The following is a 24,707-nucleotide window of genomic DNA, read 5'->3' as shown; positions in this document are numbered from 1 at the left end:
GGCAGTAATGGTATTTCCTTTAGTAGATGTCCAATGTGAAGCTCCAGATTTATCCAGGTCCGGATATCACAAGAAGAATCTTTTGGAAATACCCACCAGTAAGAATTGGGACTAGCACTCTGTGCTTGGGTCAGATCAGTGTTAACACACAAGACCGCTTCTTCCCTACACATTTCAACCTGCGTTCTTAGCCTGCGCTGCAGGTGAGACCATGTTGAGTCATGTAGGTGTGGGTTGCAGGAACCCCACCCCTGAGGCCGGTGCGAATTGTGGAGCCTATTTATTGTCTAAAGTGAAAGAGGATTTAAGTGAGAAATTCAAAAACATTTCTTCCTTCAAAGGGGCTCTTGTAAAGCATTCAAAGAATCACAAGACCCTGTTTAATGAGCAGCTTATTCCAAAGTAATTTGGGTGAAAATATGTGCATGAGTTTGAAGCTGTTACTTTTGTGTTTGTCAAGGTTTTCATTTTCAGCTCACCCTCTGCCACAAGTTTTTTTTAATGATCTGTTGGCACACTGTGTGCAGCAAATGTCTCATTATCTCACCAGTGAGCAAAGTCCACGTTCTAGAAGCAAACATGTTTGCCATGAATCTTTAATTATATTTTTTACAATGAAACCGCACCCAGACAGTAAAATGTACCTGTAAAGGCGGTGCCTCTATTTTTCACTTAATGAGTAACATATAGCCCAAGAGGAACTAGACAAGGTGAATGGAGAATCCTTGATGCTGAAGGGCCCTTTCGTTTACATGGTTCCCGACGATCACTGCTTGCCAGAAGGGCGTTATGGGGAAGTGCATTGTTTCATGGTGTGCCAGTAATGCATGAGTGTGGCTTGACGGTTGATACCTGTCATCCTTGGTGTTAGATACAAAAAGAGTTGTTAGCTCATCCCATTAAAGGCTTAAGGAGCCATTTTCGATGCCTCCATGACCATCTGTTGCCATCCCTCACAGGCTTCCCAAAGGCACATTTTGGCACATTTGGCTATTAAAAGGGCTAGATCCAGGAATTGGACCAAACCATAATGCTTTTCGAACGTTAAAATAGTCCTAATGTGCAGATGTCCCAGCTTTGCAGGTTATTGCCCAAAAGTGGGAGTGTGCAATAAATGTCCAAAACATGTGCGGTATGTCCACATCTTGTGCTCTATGTTGTGTGTGTATGTGTGTCTCCACAAATGCTCTGTACAGTAACCGGCTGCCCACTCCCATGATGTAAACGTATTGTAGTATTTCATGGCTGGGTGGTTCCCTCAATTGACATGTCATAAAGTGTGAAGTGTGTGGAGCAGCACTTTGTATGCCTGTAATTGGGCTTAGGGTAGTTGTGGTGTGTGCTGAATGCCTCCAAGGGCAACAGTTGTCCGCCCTGAAATGTCTCCTATGGTTTCTAACCCCACCTTGGAACACCACCACACAAGAAAAAGGCTACAGGTGGTACATCCTTCTCCGTTCACGCACCCAAACTATGGAATTCATTACCCCAAATATAAGATCCACGGATAACTATCTTGTCTTCAGAAGACTACTCAAGAGTTGGCTCTTTCCTTTATAACCACCATATTCAAACAGCAATGGACTGCATATGCGTTGATAAATATTTTTATCTGAACATTTGTATATTCTAGATATGTATAGTTCTTTAGGAAATATTTATTGCTACTATGTCATAACAATAAATTAAACACATACTCTTTAAACCTGTTTAACAAATGTATATTTACTCACGATTAAATATGTATGTGTGTGTATAAATAAAATAAAATCTATAAATAAAATTCAAATTATAAATAAGTAAATTAAAGTTAAAAAAATAATAATGAATATATTAAAGAAAAATAAAATAATTATTTTAAAAAGTGTGTGTGTGTGTGTATATATATATATACATGTTCGTTGGCATGTGTAGCTGCAGATACACATGCTGTGCACAGTCCGCCGTCTGGTGTTGGGCTTGGAGTGTTACAAGTTGTTTTTCTTAGAAGAAGTCTTTTCGAGTCACGAGACCGAGGGACTCCTCCCACTTCGATTCCATTGCGCATGGGCGTCGACTCCATCTTAGATTGTTTTTTTTCCGCCATCGGGTTCGGACGTGTTCCTTTTCGCTCCGTGTTTCGGGTCGGAAAGTTAGTTAGAATCTCGGAAAAAAACGTCGGTATTGTTTGCGTTCGGTATCGGGTTAGTTAGAACAAATCAACACCGAATTTTGAAGAGCTCCGGTGGCCCTTCGGGGTTTTTTCGATCCCCCGTCGGGGCCTGGTCGGCCCGGCCACGTGCGACTTCCAGGCTCATGGAACGGACCCCATTCCGCTTCTGCCCAAAATGCCATCACAAGTATCCGTATACGGATCACCATCTGGTCTGTAACTTGTGCTTGTCCCCCGAGCACAAGGAGGATACTTGTGAAGCCTGTCGAGCGTTTCGGTCGAGGAAGACGCTGAGAGACCGAAGAGCCAGGAGACTACAAATGGCGTCCACGCCGACAGGTCAAGATCGTTTCGAGGAGGAAGAAGAAGCTTTCTCCGTCCACGAGTCGGATTCGGAAGAACTCAACGCCGAAGAAACAACCAAAACCGTGAGTAAGACATCGAAAATCAAGACTCACGAGAAGTCTACAAAAGCCCAGGGGACGCCACCGCCAACAGGCCATGGCTTAACCCGAAAAATAGGTGACCCATCCAAGGCACCAAAAAAGGGCATGCTGGTGTCGAAGTCATCCGACTCCGGTCGAGATACCGCCACACAGCAACCTCGGAGCCGAGACAGCGGCTCCGAGAAACTTCGGCACAGAGACAGCGGCACCGAAGAATTTCGGCACCGAGACACCACGCCGAAAACAAAGAAGGTTTCTTCGGAGCCTAAAAAGACTTCCGAAAAGGTTTCGGTTCCGAAACAGCCAGCCTCGGAGCCGAAAACTAGTTCCTATACAGAGGAACAAGGATTAACCTCCCAATTACATAGATTTGGAGAGGAGCTTCAAGCTGTAGAGCCTGACTACACACAAAGAAGGCTTCATATTCATGAGGACACAGGGAAGATAACCACTCTTCCCCCAATCAAAATAAAAAGGAAACTTGCCTTTCAACAAAAGGACAAGCAACCACAGGCAAAGGTGGCAAGGAAAACAACCCCACCACCGTCTCCACCACCATCAATACATGCATCACCAGCAACAACTCCACCACTGATGCACTCACCAGCTCATACCACAATGAGTCAGGATGATCCTGATGCATGGGACCTCTACGATGCTCCAGTGTCTGACAATAGCCCAGACTCTTATCCTACAAAACCGTCACCACCTGAGGACAGTACATCCTATACACAGGTGGTCGCAAGGGCAGCCGAGTTTCACAATGTCTCCTTACATTCGGAACCAATTGAGGATGACTTTCTCTTTAACACCCTATCCTCCACCCATAGCCAGTATCAATGCCTTCCCATGCTCCCAGGAATGCTAAGCCATTCAAAACAATTTTTTCAGGATCCAGTTAAAGGCAGAGCCATAACTCCAAGGGTGGAGAAAAAATATAAGCCACCGCCCACAGATCCAATATATATTACAACACAACTAACACCAGACTCAGTAGTTGTGGGGGCAGCTCGTAAGAGAGCCAACTCTCATACCTCAGGCGACGCACCACCTCCAGACAAGGAGAGCCGCAAATTTGATGCTGCGGGAAAAAGGGTTGCAGCACAAGCAGCAAATCAGTGGCGTATTGCCAATTCACAAGCACTTTTGGCAAGATACGACAGGGCTCATTGGGATGAAATGCAACATTTAATCGAACACTTACCTAAGGAGTTCCAAAAAAGAGCGCAACAGGTGGTGGAAGAGGGACAAAGTATCTCAAATAATCCGATACGGTCTTCCATGGATGCAGCAGATACAGCTGCAAGGACAATAAACACTGCAGTCACAATACGAAGGCACGCATGGCTGCGCACTTCTGGGTTCAAACCGGAAATCCAGCAGGCTGTGCTCAAATGCCGTTTAATGAACAGCAATTGTTTGGGCCGGAGGTAGACACTGCCATCGAAAAACTCAAAAAGGACACCGATACAGCCAAAGCCATGGGCGCACTCTACTCCCCGCAGAGCAGAGGCACATTTCGGAAAACACCTTTTAGGGGAGGGTTTCGAGGTCAACCCACAGAAACCACAACCTCACAAACAAGGCCTACCTACCAGGGTCAATATCAGAGGGGAGGTTTTCGGGGGCAATTTAGAGGGGGCCAATTCCCAAAAAATAGAGGAAAATTCCAAGGCCCCAAAACCCCTCAAAATAAGCAGTGACTCACAAGTCACACACCCCCATCACATAACACCTGTGGGGGGAAGTCTAAGCCAATTTTACAAACTTTGGGAGGAAATAACAACAGACACTTGGGTCTTAGCAATTATCCAGCATGGTTATTGCATAGAATTTCGCCAATTCCCTCCAAACGTCCCACCGAAAACACACAATGTCAAAACAACATATAGATCTTCTAGGACTAGAAGTTCAAGCATTGCTACAAAAGGACACAATAGAATTAGTACCAATTCAACAAAAAAACACAGGAGTTTACTCACTGTACTTTCTAATACCCAAAAAGGACAAAACTCTGAGAGCAATACTAGATCTCAGAACACTAAATACCTACATAAAATCAGACCACTTTCACATGGTCACATTACAAGACGTAATCCCACTGCTCAAACAGCAAGACTACATGACAGCATTAGATCTAAAAGATGCGTATTTCCATATACCAATACATCCTTCACACAGGAAATACCTAAGGTTCGTATTCCAAGGAATACATTACCAATTCAAAGTGTTGCCATTCGGAATAACAACTGCACCAAGAGTTTTTACAAAATGCCTGGCAGTAGTAGCTGCACATATCAGAAGGCAGCAAATACATGTGTTCCCGTACTTAGACGACTGGTTAATCAAAACCAACACGCTAAAACAGTGTTCACAGCACACAAAATATGTCATACAAACCCTTCACAGGCTAGGTTTCTCCATCAACTATGCAAAGTCACACCTTTTGCCGTGTCAAACGCAGCAATACTTAGGAGCGACAATCAACACAGCAAAAGGGATTGCCACTCCAAGTCCACAACGGGTTCAAACATTTCACAAAGTAATACAGGCCATGTATCCAACACAAAAGATTCAAGTCCGAATGGTAATGAAACTACTAGGCATGATGTCTTCATGCATAGTCATTGTCCCAAACGCAATATTGCACATGCGGCCCTTACAACAGTGCCTAGCATCACAATGGTCACAAGCACAGGGTCAACTTCTAGATCTGGTGTTGATAGACCGCCAAACATACATCTCGCTTCTATGGTGGAACAGTACAAATTTAAACCGAGGGCGGCCTTTCCAAGACCCAGTGCCACAATATGTCATAACAACAGATGCTTCCATGACAGGGTGGGGAGCACACCTCAATCAACACAGCATCCAAGGACAATGGGACGTACATCAGAGACAGTTTCACATAAATCACTTGGAAATGTTAGCAGAATTTCTAGCGCTGAAAGCATTTCAACCCATAATAACCCAAAAATACATTCTTGTCAAAACAGACAACATGACGGGTGGGCGCATGTGAATCTGCAGCGACTCATGCCACGAACAGATGTACACTGGGTAAGTGACATTTTCCGTTCGGTGGCATGTGTAGCTGCAGATACACATGCTGTGCACCGACTAGTAAGCAGTTATCTCCCCAAAAGCGGTGGTTCAGCCTGTAGGAGTTGAAGTAGTTTGAAATAATGTTCTTAGTACAGCCTGACCTACTGTGGCTTGTTGTGCGGATAACACGTCTACACAGTAGTGCTTGGTGAATGTGTGAGGCGTAGACCATGTTGCTGCCTTACATATTTTGTTCATTGGAATATTTCCTAGAAAGGCCATGGAAGCCCCTTTCTTTCTGGTTGAGTGTGCCTTTGGTGTAATAGGCAGCTCTCTCTTTGCTTTAAGATAGCAGGTTTGAATACACTTAACTATCCACCTAGCAATGCCTTGTTTTGAAATTGGATTTCCTGTATGAGGTTTTTGAAAGGCAATAAATAGTTGTTTTGTTTTTCGAATTAGTTTTGTTCTGTTAATGTAGTACATTAGTGCTCTTTTGATGTCTAATGTATGTAGTGCTCTTTCAGCTACAGAATCTGGTTGTGGGAAGAACACTGGTAATTCTACTGTTTGATTTAAGTGGAACGGTGAGATAACCTTTGGTAAAAATTTAGGATTTGTTTGTTTACTACTTTATTTTTATGTATCTGAATAAATGGTTCTTGTATGGTAAATGCTTGAATCTCGCTCACTCTTCTTAGAGATGTGATGGCAATCAAAAATGCAACTTTCCACGTTAAGTATTGCATTTCACAAGAATGCATGGGCTCGAAAGGTGGACCCATGAGTCTTGTTAAGACAATGTTGAGGTTCCATGAAGGAACAGGTGGTGTTCTTGGTGGTATGATTCTCTTTAAGCCTTCCATAAACGCTTTAATGACTGGTATTCTAAATAGTGAAGTTGAATGAGTAATTTGTAGGTAAGCTGATATTGCGGTGAGATGTATTTTTATGGAAGAGAAAGCTAGATTTGATTTTTGCAAATGTAGTAAATATCCTACTATATCTTTTGGAGATGCGTGTAATGGCTGAATTTGATTATTCTGGCAGTAATACACGAATCTTTTCCACTTGTTTGCGTAGCAGTGTCTAGTGGTAGGTTTCCTAGCTTGTTTTATGACCTCCATACATTCTTGTGTGAGGTGCAAGTGTCCGCATTCTAGGATTTCAGGAGCCAAATTGCTAGATTCAAAGATGCTGGATTTGGATGTCTGATCTGTTGTTTGTGTTGTGTTAACAGATCTGGTTTGTTGGGTAGTTTGACATGAGGTACTACTGACAGGTCTAGTAGTGTCGTGTACCAAGGTTGCCTCGCCCATGTTGGTGCTATTAGTATGAGTTTGAGTTTGTTTTGACTCAACCTGTTTACTACATATGGAATGAGAGGGAGAGGGGGAAAAGCGTATGCAAAGATCCCTGACCAGTTCATCCATAGAGCATTGCCTTGGGATTGATCTTGTGGGTACCTGGATGCGAAGTTTTGACATTTTGAGTTTTCCTTTGTTGCAAATAGATCTATTTGAGGTGTTCCCCAAATTTGAAAGTAATTGTTTAGTATTTGGGAGTGAATTTCCCATTCGTGGGTTTGTTGGTGATCTCGAGAGAGATTGTCTGCCAACTGGTTCTGAATCCCTGGAATAAATTGTGCTATTAGGCGAATGCGGTTGTGAATCGCCCAATGCCATATTTTCTGTGTTAGGAGGCACAACTGTGTCGAGTGTGTCCCTCCTTGTTTGTTTATATAATACTCCCCGGGAGCCTGTAGCCGTTTAGAAGTAGATCTTGAACATTTGTAAATATATTACTTTAACCTTTATTATGTACATACGTATTCATTCCATTGCATGGGCACTATTACTAACATACACAACTCCTACCTCACCCTCTGCGGGGAAAACAATCTAAGATGGAGCCGACGCCCATGCGCAATGGAATCGAAGTGGGAGGAGTCCCTCGGTCTCGTGACTCGAAAAGACTTCTTCGAAGAAAAACAACTTGTAACACTCCGAGCCCAACACCAGACGGCGGACTGTGCACAGCATGTGAATCTGCAGCGACTCATGCCACGAACAGATGTACACTGGGTAAGTGACATTTTCTATATATATATATATATATATATATATATATATATATATATATATATATATAATTATAAATAAATGAAAATAATATAAATTTACACTCTTGTAAGCTTTACTTTGTCTACCCATCACCATATGTCGTGTCTCTATCAATCTAGGCTCCATCGCCACTCTGACCCACCCCAAACCCATTCTACTACTTTCATCTCCAAAAATAACCCTGCCTAAGCTCTTCCCTCCGCTTCCACATCTAGCTCACCCAAACCTCCGTTTACTACTATGATCTCCCAAACAACCCTACTAAATCCTCACTCATTTATCTCACCTTTGACTCATCCAAAACCCCTCCTGCTACTATGATATCCCTAACCCTTTCCACGGACTCTACCCTCCGCCATCTCTCCTTTACGCATCCCAAGCCTCATCCTATTACCATAAACTCCCAATTAACACTTCTGGATTCTTCCCTCCAAAATCCCTCCATTACTCTAGTCAATCCAAGTAACCAACTCACATATCCGCGGCTCAAATTAACTCATATAAATACTAAAACTGAACTCATATTTCCCTATACTAATTCCTCTTGGGGTCCGGAGTTGTGTGCTACTTGCTGAAAAGCGCCTCAACTCCTCATCAGGGGTAGTAAGCGCTATATAAATACTATTACAATACAAAATGCATGCCGTTGTCTTAGGTTGGCCAGAGCTGGTGTTTTTTTGAAGATCATAAGGCTTAAAAGTGGAATGGCTGTCGCAGGAGGGATTACCCTGCTGGTAACGTGCAGGCTTCTGCGGCAACATTAGTAAGCGACTCTTAGGAGACTAGCTGTTGGAAGAGTAGTTTATTCGTCACCTTGCGTTTCCGATAACACAGCATTGTCTGCTATCGACCAGCACTCCTAATAGATCTATCAAATGCGATATCATGCCACACTAAGCTACCTTATGTTATGCTCTTTTGATTTTTGTATAGTGCTTTATGATAGCATTGTTTTGCAGTGATTACTTTGTGAGTGTTTAGTTTTTAAAAGGTTTTTTTGTCATTTTAAGAGGCGTTCTCCATAGCCCAAACAATATAAGTATGTGACTTTTACACTTGGGTTTGTTTACCTCCTGAAACACTGTGACGTTTTAACTTGCACTATATGATTGATTTATTTTTTTTCTTTCCCAATCTTGAAATCTGCCTGAGGAAAGACGAGGACCCAGCTTTAATTTTCATCGATCATCTTGGGAAGGAAGTACAGACAAGCAGTACTGATACCAGCTCAGGTGAAGTGTGACTGCTTGTTGGTTCACAAAGTTCTGAGGTTGAAGGTGACCATACATCTTCTCAGTGTGTTGCTGTGCTGCTTCTTTGATACTTCCACACACTCTTCAATCTAATCTTAGCATCTTACAGACGTTTCACTTCTCAAAGGTAGGCCTTGAGTGATCACTTTCTCCTTCAGAGAGTTTAGAATCTGCTCTTAAGTGTGTTCTCCACTGGCACTTGAGTAAGATTGAGCCATAAATTTACCGGCATAAACAAGGCAGTAGGCGCACCTCTCTGTTTCTGCTGATTATGCATGATAACTTGTTCAGCTGGAATTCAAACAAACTATAAATGTCTTTCCCGTTTGACCCAGAGACGATCTTAGTCCAAATTGGGGAAGTTCAAGGCCACATCTTCACTGCAGAGGCACCTCTTTTTCAACCTGCGTAGCTGTGTTGGTCGGGATTAGTAGTGGCTTACAGCAGGGGCTCTAGTGTCGGGACCCCACATTTAATGATGTGGCTACGGCTTTTACAGACCTTAAGAATGTGAGTTTAGGATGTAACTCCTAAGAGTATCCGCTGATACTCCATTGCTGCCTAATGGCCCTAATAAACAGTTACATAAAACAGGTTTCCTGTTTGCTTTATTTTAAGTCCTGTGGCACAGAGCAGAATCCTACCAATTGTGGATAGTCAGTTCATAGATTTTATAGTATGGCCAGATAGTCACTGAACCTTTCCCGGCGCCTCAGATGGGCCCTAACACTACATCTAATCAAAACGGTAACCCTGAACATGGCTCTAACATACCTAAATGTTGATTCACATCAGAATCCTAAAACGGGTTTTAAATTCCCTTTAAGTTTCAGTTTCTTTCAAACTTTTATCTTTTAAATGTTTTGTTCAAAATATTATTTTTGAACTTTTTACCAAATACCCCTCGATAACAAGGTTCTGTACTACACACTCCATTATGAGGCTCTGTACAAGGTGTCATCTTTTCGCTCCAAACAGACACAATTCCTTCATAAAACTGTATACCTAGACAGGTATGCCTTTAGTACATGCCTGTTCATTCTAAGGATAAATGAAAGGAATGTAAACAGCAACATTTCCACATATATACTCACAAACTCACGCACAACACCCTCCCACGCATCACCCGGACACCACCCACAAGTTACCCAAACTCCTCCTTTCAATACAAAATCCTCTCACTTGTGTAATATATATGTCTGTTTATTATACTATTGTACTTAGATTTGCTATTTTTCTAACAGGTCATGAAACTATTTCAATCACCATAAAAGATGAGGAAGAGCCCTACTGCTTTGATGATCAGGGCAGTAAGAGAAAAAACAGCATGAACAACTCAGCAGGTGAGTAAACCACGTGTAACGGTGTGGAATAAAACCCAGCACAAACATAGCTGGGATGCAACAGAGCGTTGTGCATTATTTGGGGCTGGGTGGTTGCAGGAGGACTGTAAACGGTTGTGTTACCTCGGATACCTTTAAATAATTTACAGTTTAGGCACGGGAGATTGAATGGTTTGCACTGAATCTTTTTATCTTCATATAAGTGTGGAAACTATATTACAACCCATGTCCCCAACTTCCAAAGTCTGCATCTTGGCTACCAAACAGCATTCCCCCCCCCCCCCCCCCCCCTGCAAATGTTTTGTGGACTTCTGATCATTCATGTACACAGTGAAATCACCAATCAAGTAATCCTCCCATACCCATGTTCTCTTCTCAGCACAAGGCAGTGGGTGGCTTGTCCATACTTAAAACCTAGTGCCAGAAATCTGGATTTATGAGTCAATGGTGAACTCACCCTCAATTTTTACATTTTGTCTGTATGCCAAGTAAGCATTTCATAAATAAAGGTTGATTTTGGTAGGAACATCTTTAGTTCAGAACATAGAACAAGAAAGTTTTAATATCTTACTCAGTGCTTTTTTATTGGGAAGTAAAGGGGCATCCTGTGTTTAACATACACAAGTCACATCATATTATTCCTTATAATTAGGCTGTCTATTTTCACTGTTTATTTTTTTGTAAATTCCAGTTGTGTTTTCTCAGTGTTTTCCAAAGGTTTTGAAATCCGTGCTCATCAGTGTTTACCCAGTTCCCAAACCCCCCCACTCCCCCCCACAATAGACAGAAAGCACACTTGTCCACTGTTTACCACATATGTTTTTTTTTTTTTTTTTTTTTGCAGTGATTGTTATAAAGTACATATTTAATTTGAGGGAGAAGTAAGCAGGGTGCGTAGTGTCTTCCCAGAGGCACTGTGTCCACCCGACGTGTGGTAGACTGGTTCAAGCATAAAAAGCAGGTGTATTGCTGTCTCTCTCACACTCGCATCGCATTACGCCCTCACATCTCATGATCTCTTACACACACTCTGTCAGGACTCTGTCTGGTTTACAGAAATAATGATGGATTTAAAAAGTAACAGTGCCATATTCAAATGTTTTAATAAACAAATTCCTGCACACAGTTGCGGGTCATTCGCCTACTCCCTACTCATTATTATGACCTTGTAAGGGTGGTCAGCCCTGCCAGCAGTGTAGAACATGGTGAAACGCTTCAAATGTTGAATTACACCAGATTAATTTGTAGCCCTGCATTCTAAGGCACCTGGAACTTGAAGCTAAGGCTGGTGACTACTCTCTTTTCACAGATATCTGTCACTGCATATTGCGTTTAATGTTTAAAGCCTGGGGTCTTTGGCTGTTCACCTGCTATCAAAACTGGGGAAAGGGGGTTGATGTATCAAAGGCTGTGACTGGGTAAATGTGACAATACATGTTGATAAAGATTGTTATGAGCCAGTCATTTCACCAATCAGCGATAGAATTAAAAACTACCAAAAGGTCAACCATGATTTTAATATTCACTTATTCACTACAGTGCATAAAACATTTACATCAGGCACTTTTAAACCCTGTACCTTTATCAAAGCTCACAAACGGGTAGGAAACAAAAGGAAGAAGAAAGAGTATTTTTAGTGACATCCTTAACGTAGCAGAATAAGCTTAGACCTGTTTTTCTTGCTGATACCTTGAATAACAAAGTTACATTGTGCTGGCCCTCCAGGAAGAAATAAAAATGAATCATTTTGTCTCACCTTCCTTTCTTTGAATGGCATTTTAGTTTGTGGTTGTGCAGGTGTTTATATGTTTTATGAGGGCTGTTTCGCTTCCTGCAAGGTTTTATAACTTATAATTTGTAGGAAGTTGGCTCTGTGTATACTATTTCAAAGTAAGAAATAGTGTGCATAGAGTCCAAGGGTTCCCCTTAGAGGTAAGATAGTGGGTAGTGTTAAGCATTTGTTTTACACACACAGGCAATAAATGAGGAACACACACTCAAAGACTTACTCCAGGCCAATAGGTTTTTATATTGAAAAATATATTTTCTTAGTTTATTTTAAGAACCACTGGTTCAAGATTTGCAGTAAAGACTTTAAATGCAAGGTACTTCACGTAGATACTTTAGGAACTTTGAATAAAAGCAATATCATATACAGTCTTTGTAAAAATGGCAATAAGCTATTTTCAAAGTGGACACAGTGCAAAAATCTACAGTTCCTGGTGGGAGGTAAGTAAAGGTTAGATTAGGAGGTAAGTAAAACACTTACAAGTCTCAGTTCTGGGGCATAGGCAGCCCACCGTTGGGGGTTCAAGGCAACCCCAAAGTTACCACACCAGCGCGGGGTGGGGGAGGGGGACACAATTAGGCACACAAAACACACCCTCAACGGCACAGGGGTGGCCGGGTGCAGTGTGCAAAGCAGGCGTCGGGTTTCAGGTAGAAAACAATGGAGGGACCCGGGGCTCACTCTAGCGGTGCAGGCAGGCACTGGGGCTTCTCGGGACAGCCACCACCTGGGCAAGGCAGAGGGTCGCCTGGGGGTCACTCCTGCGCTGAGGTTTGGTTCCTTCAGGTCCTGGGGGCTGCGGGTGCAGTGTTGGTTCCAGGCGTCGGGTCCCTTGTTACAGGCAGCTGCGGTCAGGGGGAGCCTCTGGATTCTCTCTGCAGGCGTCGCTGTGGGGGCTCAGGGGGGTCGTCTCTGGTTACTCATGGGCTAGCACTCGCTGGGGAGTCCTCCCTGAGATGTTGGTTCTCTGAATCTCGAGCCGGGGACATCGGGTGCAGAGTGTGAAGTCTCACGCTTCCGGCGGGAAACGTGCAGTCATTGAAAGTTGCTTCTTTGTTGCAAAGAAGTAGCTGGTTTTGAACAGGGCCGCTGTTCACTGGAGTTTCTTGGTCCTGTCGCTGGTCCCTATCGGATGCGTCGTGGGAGCAGGTTTTCGAAGTTGGAGACAGGCCGGTAGGGGTGGGGCCAAAGCAGTTGTCATCTTCCTCCTTCTCTGCAGGCTTGTAGGTCAGCAGTCCTTCTTGTTTCTTCAGGTTGCAGGAATCTAGTTTCCTAGGTTCTGGGTCGCCCTTAAATACTAAATTTAGGGGTGTGTTCAGGTTTGGGAGGGCAGTAGCCCATGGCTACTGTCCTTGAGGGTGGCTACACCCTCCTTGTGCCTCCTTCCTGAGGGGAGGGGGCACATCCCTATTCCTATTGGAGGAATCCTCCAAAATCAAGATGGAGGATTTCTAAAGGCAGGGTTCACCTCAGCTCAGGACACCTTAGGGGCTGTTCTGACTAGTGGGTGACTCCTCCTTGTTTTTCTCATTATCTACCCTGGACTTGCTGGGGGCGGGAATCTCCAGTAGCTGGAGTGCCCTGGGGCATTGTAACAGGAAGCTTGAGCCTTTAAGGCTCACTGCTAGGGGTGATAGTTACTGCAGGGGGAGGTGTGAAGCACCTCCACCCAGTGCAGGCTTTGTTTCTGGCCTCAGAGAGCACAAAGGCTCTCACCCCAGGGGGTCAGAAACTCGTCTCTCAGCAGCAGGCTGGCACAGACCAGTCAGTCATGCACTGAAGGATTGGGAAAAATACAGGGGGCATCTCTAAGATGCCATCTGTGTGCATTTTTTAATAAATCCAACACTGGCATCAGTGTGGGTTTATTATTCTGAGAAGTTTGATACCAAACTTCCCAGTATTCAGTGTAGCCATTATGGAGCTGTGGAGTTCGTTTTGACAAACTCCCAGACATATACTTAATATGGCCACACTGTACTTAAAATATCTAAGAATAGACTTAGACACTGTAGAGGCATATTGCTCATGCAGCTATGCCCTCACCTGTGGTATAGTGCACCCTGCCTTAGGGCTGTAAGACCTGCTAGAGGGGTGACTTACCTATGCCACAGGCAGTATTTTGTAGGCATTGCATCCTGAGGGGGATGCAATGTCGACTTTGCCTTTTTCTCCCCACCAACACACACAATCTACAATGGCAGTGTGCATGTGTTAGGTGAGGGGTCCCTTAGGGTGGCACAACACATGCTGCAGCCCTTAGGGACCTTCCCTGGTCACAGGGCCCTTGGTACCACTGGTACCTTTTACAAGGGACTTATCTGTGTGCCAGGGGTGTGCCAATTGTGGAAACAATGGTAATTTTTTAGTGAAAGAAAACTGGTGCTGGGGGCCTGGTTAGCAGGGTTCAGCACACTTCTCTGTCAAGTCAGCATCAATACCAGGCAAAAAGTGGTCTGCCTGATTCCAACCTAACATCCCTTGAAGGTATCCTACACACAGCGATATGGCTCACCAAGAGTTTGAAAACATTTGACCACACTACTCCCATCTTAAAAGACCTACATTGACTCCTTGTTCCAATCCAGATCATCGTCAAGACCCAGCAAACAAACATATCACACATGGGAGACAATGCCAAACCAGGAGCCTGAATATCCTCAGACTGTAAACTAAACACTGCAAGAAGATTAAAAAAAAACAGAAGGCAAGCTTGCTCTTTTCATGCACGTGATATCTGGAACAGCATCCCCTTTCTACATCAGATCAGCACAAGAAAAAATCACTGCTTCAAGGAGTACTGTGCCTGGAGTTTATACTGGACCTTCCCCTATGGCTGTATTCTCCCAGAGGCCAGTGCCCTGTTCAGCACACCACTGCTCTAGAGCTTGGCTCACTCTCTACAAATACCTATACACATACATATATACATATGACATGTGTTTGACTTGGCCTTTCTGCAGGGTCATCCCCAGACGTTTTGCCTTTACCCTTCTGTTTTCTAAAAATGTTTTGTTGGCTTGTATTACTCTGTACCCATTACCACTGCTAACTGGTGCTAAAGTGCTTGTGAGCTGTCCTTTAAACATGTTAACATAGGCTTACACCCAATTGGCATATTTAATTTACTTGTATGTACCTAGTAAAGTGCTACTACATGTACCCAGGAAATATTACTAGTGGGCCTGCAGCACTCATTATGTCACCCACTTAAGAAGGGCTTTAAACTTGCCTCAGGCCTACCGATGCAGCTTGTTTGTGCAGTTTTAAACTGTCAATCCGACTTGGCAATATAACCACCTTGCTAAGCTTAAACCTCCTCTACTGGTGCATACAAGTCACCCCTCAGGTAGACTCTACATAGCCCATAGGGTAGGATTCATTGTAATTTAAAGGTTAGACATGTACTGTGAGGCATACCTCTCCCATAGGATAACATTGGGTTGCCTTATTACATTTATAATAAGTGCTAACATTGATTGGGAACAGGTGAACATTTCATGTTTGGTGTCTTCATAAATTGTAACTAAAATCCTCTTTAATGGTACAGTCGGATTTTTAAATTACAATTTTGAAAATGGCACTTTTAGAAAGTTTCCATTTTCCTGCATTAAGTATTGGTACCTGCAGCCTGTTCCTGTGTCACATGACGGTGTAGTTGGCAGTTGGACTTAGTTAATTGATCCCAGATAGCCACAATAGCGAGATTAGGGTGTGCCTTGAAGGACCCTCAAGTGGATTTTGGGGTTTGGGGGGAAAGCCTCACTTGCAGCTGAATAGGCTGTGCCCTGCCTTCACATGGAGCACTTGTCACCACTGATCTGTTTATGAATCCAGCTAAGAGCCAAGGCAGGGGAAGCAGTGAACTTCAAGGGAAATTTTCTAGAATCTTCACCCTCTTCATAGTGGGCATCAGGTATAAATAATGGATCCTCCTACCCAGCTCTTCAGTTTACTCCTGAACCTGTGGACGCTACAGAAGACGGACTTCTGTGCTGCTTTGCTGCCACAAGGACTGCCAATCTGTTGCCATGCTGTGTGCTGAACTACTTGCTGAGAAGGAAGAATAGACCTACATCATTCATCCCAGGCTGAAGTAACTCCAAGGGTCAGCTGACTGAGCTGTTTTGAGCTACAGGGACCTAATAAGCTCTAGAAGCTCCTTGCAACTGCCGAGCTGACCTACTGCCTGGACCTGACTGAGCCATTCTGGCCTATGCTTGAGTGAGTTCCTGACCCTCAAGAGCTGTCTCTTAGGGCCTGGACCCTTTGTGTGGTATCAGATGATCTCCTTTCCAAAGAAAAAGAGACATCCTGAAGTTTTGGGCTCTTTGTGAAACAGAACAGGCCCATTTGCCCACGCCACCCACCAACACAAAGTTCAGGCAAACCTGACTCTTCACGCCACAGCGACACCTGGCAACGCAAGATCTGCACTTCGCACTGCAGCATTGACAGCTTGTGGGCAGCAAACGCCAGAGAAAAGTTATAAGACTATTTTATTAAGTGTAGATAGTGCTCCTAAAAAATTTTTTTGGCCATCAACAAAGGGCAAGGGTGTCCTATGGAGACCCGCTCCAGTTTGGAAATGGGTTACCACCTCCTGTGTCTGTCAAACATTAATATTTTGTGACTGTATTGATAGATACTATAAGAAGTCACTGTTTGGAAGAAAGACCCTAAACACCCCTTGCAAATGGTGATTGCTTATGATTTCCTAAACCCATTTCATTATTTGTTATTCCGTTCCATGTTATTGAATTGCTAAATTGGTATAGTACATTCAAAAACAGCCTTTGTTGTTGTTGGGGTTGTTTCAAACACTGCATTTTACTGAATTCTGGCCTTTGTTTATGGAAAAAGTACAAGTGGATATTTAAAGGGAATTATAACTCCCCCCTCAGCTTACTTTGAGCATGTGAGCACCTCCCACCCCTACCTCACAATTTTCTTTACAGAGGGAGCACAAATGTAGTTTTCCCACCTGGGAATTCCTTTAATACGAGCTATGCATGCACTGTAAACAAACAGAGGTTTCAAGGCAGTCTTTAGTCTTCAAGTAACTAATACATTGATGTTTACAAAGCAGTTTGGAATCAGCACTTCTTGTATTCTCTTGGGAATCACTCCACTTTTCACGAATAACTTGCATCTTCTCTTCGTTCAGGTGACCCCAGCAGTACATTGGTTAAGATTGAAGAAGAAGACGACGATGAAGAAACACAAGATCCTAAGGAGCCAGACCCCCAGCAGAAACCAGCAGGTAGACAAAAGCATTGAAGGGCTGTTAATGGGCAGATGAAGGAGTTTGGGTTTGTGCGGTCTCTAAACATGGAGACCTTTTGCTTTGTTCTCCTTCACTGATTGAGAAATCCTGCAGGTTGGGCGAGAGAAACGGCTACATAGAGGCAGAGTGAATGATCCATGAGTGATGCCATAAAACAAGGGTGTCAAATGCAGGCCCAGGAAGGCTGGATCCATGCCAGATTTTCAGGATAGCCACATAAGATAACTTTAATAATGTGAATGAAGATAATTTACAGAACCAAGAGTTATCATGAAGTGACAGATCATGGCTGACAAAGCGTATCGATAGGCTTTTATTACCGACAAACAGGTGACTGCAGAGGTTGCCTCCCTTAAAACTAACATGAATACATGATAGCTCTTTGACAGGGTTGTGTGAATCACAACCTTTTAAGTGAGGAATGAAAGGTACACCCTATCAGGGAAATGTATGCATGGATATATATGTGATGATAGGGATCATTCCCAGCCCTGAAGTAGACCTCTGGTTCACACAGGCATCCTAACTGGCCGAAACATGTCGGCTAGTTGTGAATATGTATGAGTCAGCACTCATCGACCATCTCTTGTTTCACTTTTTATCTTACCTGGGTACTCAGTAAAGAGATTTCTTTGGGTTGTCTCCTGAGTTCATTATATTTGCACCAGTGAAAACTTGACAGGTAGAAATAAACCTGACTACACATTCCCTTTCTTGTGTCTTTCCACATACTATTTTCACCTACAGTTGTGGCATCATGCCCTGCTGCTTTTTTATTGGGAGATTTCTGCAAACTTCAAAGAAATAAAAATGAATAGCCATTCTGTGGTACTGAGCTGTGACCCTGTTGTAGAGAGATTTCATCCTGTATGGCCCAAACAAGCTGAAGATGGACCCCCATCATTGATGAAATGTTGCTGGGACCAAGAAGATTTTCCAGAAAAGTCACAATATAAAAGCTTCACATTTCAGTTTTAAGAGTATGTTTACCAAAACTAGGTATCCTAAAAACTCCCTTCATATTCTGTCCTTAGTGATATACTACTGCACAGAGGAAGGGCTGTGTTCCAGATAGTGTGGCCAACAGTGATAGCTTTGACTGCATTCATCCTAATTGCTCAATGTTTCTCTCCTGAAGACACTTTGGGCTTTGTGTAGAGTACGGTGGATGCATTCGACAAAAAGTGGAGGGAATCCTTTCCACCTTATTGGAGTGCATAGAGCCTTTGATCACTCTCCATGGAGACGGATGAGACATCCGTCAAACTGTAAAAAAAAAAAAAAAAAAAAAAAAAAAAGGGCTCTTACTCCGTTTTATAATCATTTCTCAGTGATGGTTTTAGTGTCTTACGGATGAAATCTGCAGTCATAACCTTGTCATCGGTAAAGCTATATGGCAGGGTGTTGCACATGGGGGCACCGAAACGCTAACTTCTCCGAGACGGATCTTCTTGCACAGAGGTACATATGAGTCCTGATGTACATGTTCTGTACCACTATATCAAGTATAATTCTAATGGTTTGTTTATTTTTATTCAATAGGTAAAGAAATTGGAAGCAGGAACATAAATGCTGTGTTCTCTGCATCAGGGACTGAAAACAGACTAGTGCGCAAAACGTTGCTTGAGAAACCTAAAGTGACGGAGATCCGGAGCACTGAGAAAGGACCGGGCCCTAGCAGTCAGCTGTGGTTGGGAAACCCTCATGAACTGGGAGGAGAGAAGTCAACACAACGTGAAAGGGCTCATCGGGGTTCAGAACATTCTAGATTGCAACCAGCAGCTAACAAAGTACAAACATCCGATTCACTGAGTGATTTTGAGAGAAATCTTTGGAAAGCAAACCTTCTTACATGCCAGCAAAAAGCAAATCTTGTTGTCAGACCATTCGCATGTCCTGAATGTAAGGCATTTTTCAAAACGAAGCAGGAACTTGCCGTACACCAGAGAACTCATGTGGTCACGCAAAGCAAGTCCCAACTTGGAGACAGTAGCAGCCAAGAGAGACCTCATCTTTGTGCAATATGTGGAAACAGCTTCAGGCTGAGGCACCACCTTATCCAACACCAAAGAACTCACACAGGGGAGAGACCCTATCAGTGCACGGAATGCAAGAAAAGGTTCACTTTGAAAGGAAATCTCAATATGCACATGAGAACACATGCGGTGGTATATGAAACAAAGCACCCATGACGCGTTATTCCTAGGAGTGGCCCAGCCTGAGGAACTAGCCATCGAACAGACTGAACGCCTCCATAAAGCCGGATATGAATCCAGGTCAATGCAGAAATACACCCTTCCTTGTAGTTGCCAACTCAAACGCTAGTTTGTGTTCCGAAAGAGTGTCTATTGCTCGTTTGGAGGTTTGAGGTCTTGATGCTATTGCTTCTCTTCAGGGCGAGGGCAGAGGGCTTCATTTCCAGGAATTCAATTCTAACCTGACACTGCCATTTGTAGAGAGGCAGTACTGATACTAGCAGGCACCCGAATGTGAAACTGCACAACCTCCACAAAGAAAGGCTCGACCGTTGAAAAAATGATCTGTTAAGAGGCTGGTAACGTAATCCTCATTACGTGCCTCGTGAGAATCTCCTCCCAAGAAACATGAGGCCGGCAGAGACGTTCGTCTTTCTCAGCTGCCTTCCCTTGTCACAACCACATGGACCTCAAGAAGATAGATGAGTTCTTCCTGAAGGTGTTTCTCTCAGAAGTTGTTCCAGAACGCAGAAACCTCGCACCTGAAAAGTCCAACTAGCTGTAAGACCTTTTGCTACAGTTGTTGGGACTTTGATACCCTCTAAAGGGGTCTTTAAAAATAAAAGTCTAACTGAGCCGCTTAAGTAAAGTTAATGCAGTTCTTGCTACAGTGCATCTCACAGGCAGCTTTTTCTTTAGGCTTCTTCGAATATTGTCCACAGTAGCCCCATTATTGGACCCGCAGAGGTAATTAAACAGCAGGGATGAAACTCTTCACTGCAAGGCCAAGATGTGAGTTCTAAACCTGAAATCAGGAAGTACCTTTATAATGATCGGCATCAGGACCTGAGCATCCTTTCACGGACCCACGTGCTACTCTTGTGCAGTCGCAGTGTGTACGGTAATATTGTTCAGGCATTTTATACCAGCAAGTGCATTCAGTTGGCATCACAAGAAAATTGATTTACAGAAGCCCTACAATGCCAGGAAAATACCTGTTCAGAAGATCGGTCAGTCCCACGCAGGCCAGTAGCACCCAAGCATTCATCTTCTAAGTGGAATCTGCAAGCCGACGTGTGGGCAAGAAGTGGTCCTTTCTGGGAATAGTCCATCACGTTAACTGTCCACACTGTCTACCCACCCTTTCTGCTTCAAGATTTGGAGCCTGAAGATGCTTTTTATCTAACTTTTACTGGTTTCCCAGATCCACAGTCACGGAGTCTCAATGTCTGGCACCTGGGCAGGAACCAAGGCTCGTCTTCTGAAGAGTGATACAAATCTATACTGATAAAATAAAATGATGTATAAATAAAAGGAATCTAGGTGATGTGTAAGCTGCCAGTGCCTGCATAAATCATAATTAAGGCCGGAAAACCTATGGAAAAATACAGGATGCTGGTAAATGGCAAAATACAAATAAAGTTAGTGCAACTTGATGAAAGGAAAACCACAAATGCCTCCAATTACCAAATTCTAAAAACCCTGGTTGAGTATGTGATGGCAAGAGCTCCGCCCAGGAGCTAAATGTTTTAGTGGCTGGAAACATCTGAAGGGGCTGACACAGCCCCCTGAAAGAAGCAGTGGAAACATCTTTTATTTATTTATCATTTATAAAGCGTCAACATGTTTCTTTGCACCACAAGGAAGAAGGTGAAGGGAGAAAGGTGATGGTCAGAAATGGTGCCTACAGAAGGATTCCAGATGCAGTAGAGAAACAGAAGTCCTTCGGGCCCTGTCCAAAGGGAGAGGAATCCCAGGTACTGATACTCAAAGGTTGAAGGAGTCCGCCGTAAAGAGGTTTAAGTTCCCTTTTGAAAGATGGTAACAGCATGCTTTGAAGATAAAATTACCTAGTGCCCTTAATCCAGTGTCCGGTATTCAAGGTTTGTCTTTCAAACTTTTTAGAATTTCAGGAAGTCATTAAGATTCATGTTATTTGATCTGAGCAAGGTCCAGGTATGGAATGCGGGGACAGTTCTGGAGACAGTGGTAATTCTGAAAGATTATTTGCATGTCGTACATAGTAGTAGAGCACAGAACACATTGAAGGTGCTTCTTTGTTGAGCAGGGAGACAGTGCAGTTGTTTTAGTGTGGACCTGATTTTTCAGATCTTGACAAAGTTGTGCCATCTGGTTGTTGACTGGCGTTTTTGAATTTTCTGTGGTGCCTGAGTAGATTGTTTTTAAGTGATGTATCTATGGCAGAACTAGGATTCTTGACAGGTCCAACCTCTCCAAGGGCCTAGTTTAGATTTAGTCAGAGGAGTTACTCCGTCACAACAGTGATGGATAACCCGACCGCCAAAATAAAAATCCCATTGTTTCCTATGGGATTTAGATTTCAGCGGACTGGATATCAGTCACAGTTGTGAGGGAGTAACTGCTCCACCAAAATCTAACTCAGGCCCTAAGTTTTTTTCAGGACAAGGTATTCTTAACTATCGCAAACACCTGATAATGAAAGGAGTTGAAACAGGCCCACACTTTCGTTAAGTGGTAGTGATAGGCCGATGGTCGTTCAGAAGGCCTGATGAATGGGATTTCTTTGATTTGTTGGTTCCCACAGATATGATTTAGATTTTTCATCCCATAGAGCAAAAGAAGTCCTTCATTTAGTAATAGATGTGCCTCTCAGTCCAGAAGATGCAAGCCTCTTTCATCAATGTGCGTTTCGCTCCATAAAGCCAGATCTATTAAGATGAGAGTAAATAGAGTTATTTCAAGAAGATATACAGGAGTTGTCTCACAGGATTTGAGGATCTGGTTGGTATGTAAGATCCCCCAGATAGCCTCCAAATCTAAAGGTACATTTAAACCCTTTCAAGTCATTGTCTTGGCTGACCCACACAAGTGAGGTACCAGTTTTATCAGGAGACTTTTGGGGGGGGGGGGGGGTGCTGTGTGTTGGGAAATTTGTGACTCCCCACTTTCACTTTTACTACAATGATCATCATTAAAGAAAGAAAAAAAAGGTTTGGACTGCTCGGGAAGCTGTTCCCGAGTTCCATGATTTAAAAAAAATAATAAATAAAGGACTCCCTCTGGTGGCGAGCACCAGAGGGGCCTTTAAATTCCTCCCCGATGTTAGCCAGTGGCCGACAGACGCACTTAAGAGGTTCATACTTCAATATTGATAGAAAAATAAAAGCAATAATTTAGACAGATTCTTAATTTAAGACTGATATTTTCATATATAAAATAGATAAAGTACATATTGTTATTCATGAATACTAATTGAATATTTTTGTCTGGCATTGAAATAGAGGAACACCAATTGTTTATTTCTGTCCTCGAATGCTGTCTTCACCTCTCAGAGTAAATTTGTTTTTTGTACACACGTTCTGCATTAACTGAGTTTATGACACAGTTTACACGTATGAGGGCAAAAGCTGCCAATTTAAGTATGCGGGCACTTGCACATTCCCAAAACCGATCCAGATCACACAGTCTGACTGGCGTTGTGATTGGCTGCTAATGTCGGGTAGATGAAAAATTCGTCACTTGGCTCCTGATTCCATCCAGGGAGTGATGGATAGTCATGCATCGTTTGTGACAGAGATGGTACCTTGCAGGTCTGAAAATTCTGACTGGTTTTAGATATTCATAGCCTTGTTGGCCATCCTCTGTCATGTATTGGAGAGCTTTGATGAAACATCGACAAAAGCCTCCTGCAACTTTTCCAAGTGTAGATGTTGCTGTGAAGAAGTTACAGCACCACAATGGCTAAAGGGGGGTTGCAGCTGTCACTGGCCAGTTGACTGTGTGACTGAGGAAAGAGCTGCACTTCTTCAGGGGTGTCCACAACAGCGGGGGCCACTGGAATCTGGGATTGGAATCTGTTTACAAGTGTTGTCATTGAATTTCATCTACAAGCTTATCCCTAAAAGAAAAAAAGAAAAAATTGAGTTACATTTGAAAAAACAGTATGTAACAATCATAAGCCTGTATTTTGCTGCAAGGATGCCTTGATGTAGTTTAGTGAAATCTCACCTTTAATAGTGATGCCCAGGGCTGAGTTTATTTGCATTTTCTTTTCCAGAAATGACTTCTGGTGCTAAATTGCTGCTTCGAAACAATGGCACCACCTGGTAGAGCAGGGTCTGGTGGCCCGGTCGCATCCTGGCAGCAGGATTCATGTCCTCTAAGCGATGCAAGTAACAGGATTTATTTCCGCTGGAAGTAGAGGCTGCCTTCGGAACCTCTTCACATCTGGAAGTGTCAACATGAGACGCTTCTGAAACGCCCCTGCAACGAGGTCCGTTATGTGAGCTAGGTGTGATGTAGACCACTAAGAACTGAGGGAAAACACTTATTCACGTGTGGCGCGTTATCTGTGTCATACACACGGGCATCATTGACATCAGTACCATGTTCATGCAGGGTTTGAACAACTGCCTCTGCCACAGTGCCTTGATTTACGTCACTCAAAAACTTGGAGGCAGATTTATGGAAAGTGGCGTTGCACCGAGTGCAGCGCCCCTTGGTGCCCCCTACCGCCACTGTGTGCAGCGCCTCTTTCCCTGCGCCCTCTACCGCCACCGAGTGCAGCGCCCCTTGGCGCCCCCTACCGCCACCGTGTGCAGCGCCTCTTTCCCTGCGCCCCTTAGCGCCCCCTACCGCCACCGAGTGCAGCGCCCCTTGGCGCCCCCTACCGCCACCGTGTGCAGCGCCTCTTTCCCTGCGCCCCTTGGCGCCCCCTACCGCCACCGAGTGCAGCGCCCCTTGGCGCCCCCTACCGCCACCGAGTGCAGCGCCCCTTGGTGCCCCCTACCGCCACCGTGTGCAGCGCCTCTTTCCCTGCGCCCCCTACCGCCACCGTGTGCAGCGCCTCTTTCCCTGCGCCCCCTACCGCCACCCTGTGTGCGCCTTATTTAAGATACGGCGCACCATGGTGCAGGGACGGGGTACATTTTGTACGGCACTTTTAAATCCTGCTCACATACGGCATTAAGAGGGGCCTCCATTATTTATAATGCGCCCTCACATACTCTGCGGGAGGAGCACCAATATGTTGGCGCTACTTCTGCTAGAGTACCTCAATAGCATCATTTTTCAGGGAAGACTATGGTGCGTT

The 24,707-nt window shown here is 43.9% G+C and overlaps 1 protein-coding gene across 1 annotated transcript in view; it reads left to right on the top strand.

Moving 5' to 3' along the window:
• Positions 1-20,960, top strand: part of LOC138303542 (zinc finger protein 777-like) — a 72,139-nt gene extending 51,179 nt beyond the window's left edge. Inside the window, exons 5-8 of the mRNA XM_069242773.1 lie at positions 8,924-8,998; positions 10,264-10,362; positions 17,319-17,414; positions 18,981-20,960. Of these exons, the coding sequence (XP_069098874.1) occupies positions 8,924-8,998; positions 10,264-10,362; positions 17,319-17,414; positions 18,981-19,630 (920 nt within the window). The 3' untranslated portion in view covers positions 19,631-20,960. The remainder of the gene's footprint in view (positions 1-8,923; positions 8,999-10,263; positions 10,363-17,318; positions 17,415-18,980) is intronic.
• Positions 20,961-24,707: the final 3,747 nt, after the last annotated feature.

The sequence above is a fragment of the Pleurodeles waltl genome, chromosome 7 (assembly GCF_031143425.1).
Source record: "Pleurodeles waltl isolate 20211129_DDA chromosome 7, aPleWal1.hap1.20221129, whole genome shotgun sequence".
NCBI classification, from domain to species: domain Eukaryota; kingdom Metazoa; phylum Chordata; class Amphibia; order Caudata; family Salamandridae; genus Pleurodeles; species Pleurodeles waltl.
This window is presented reverse-complemented; position numbering and strand designations above follow the sequence as displayed.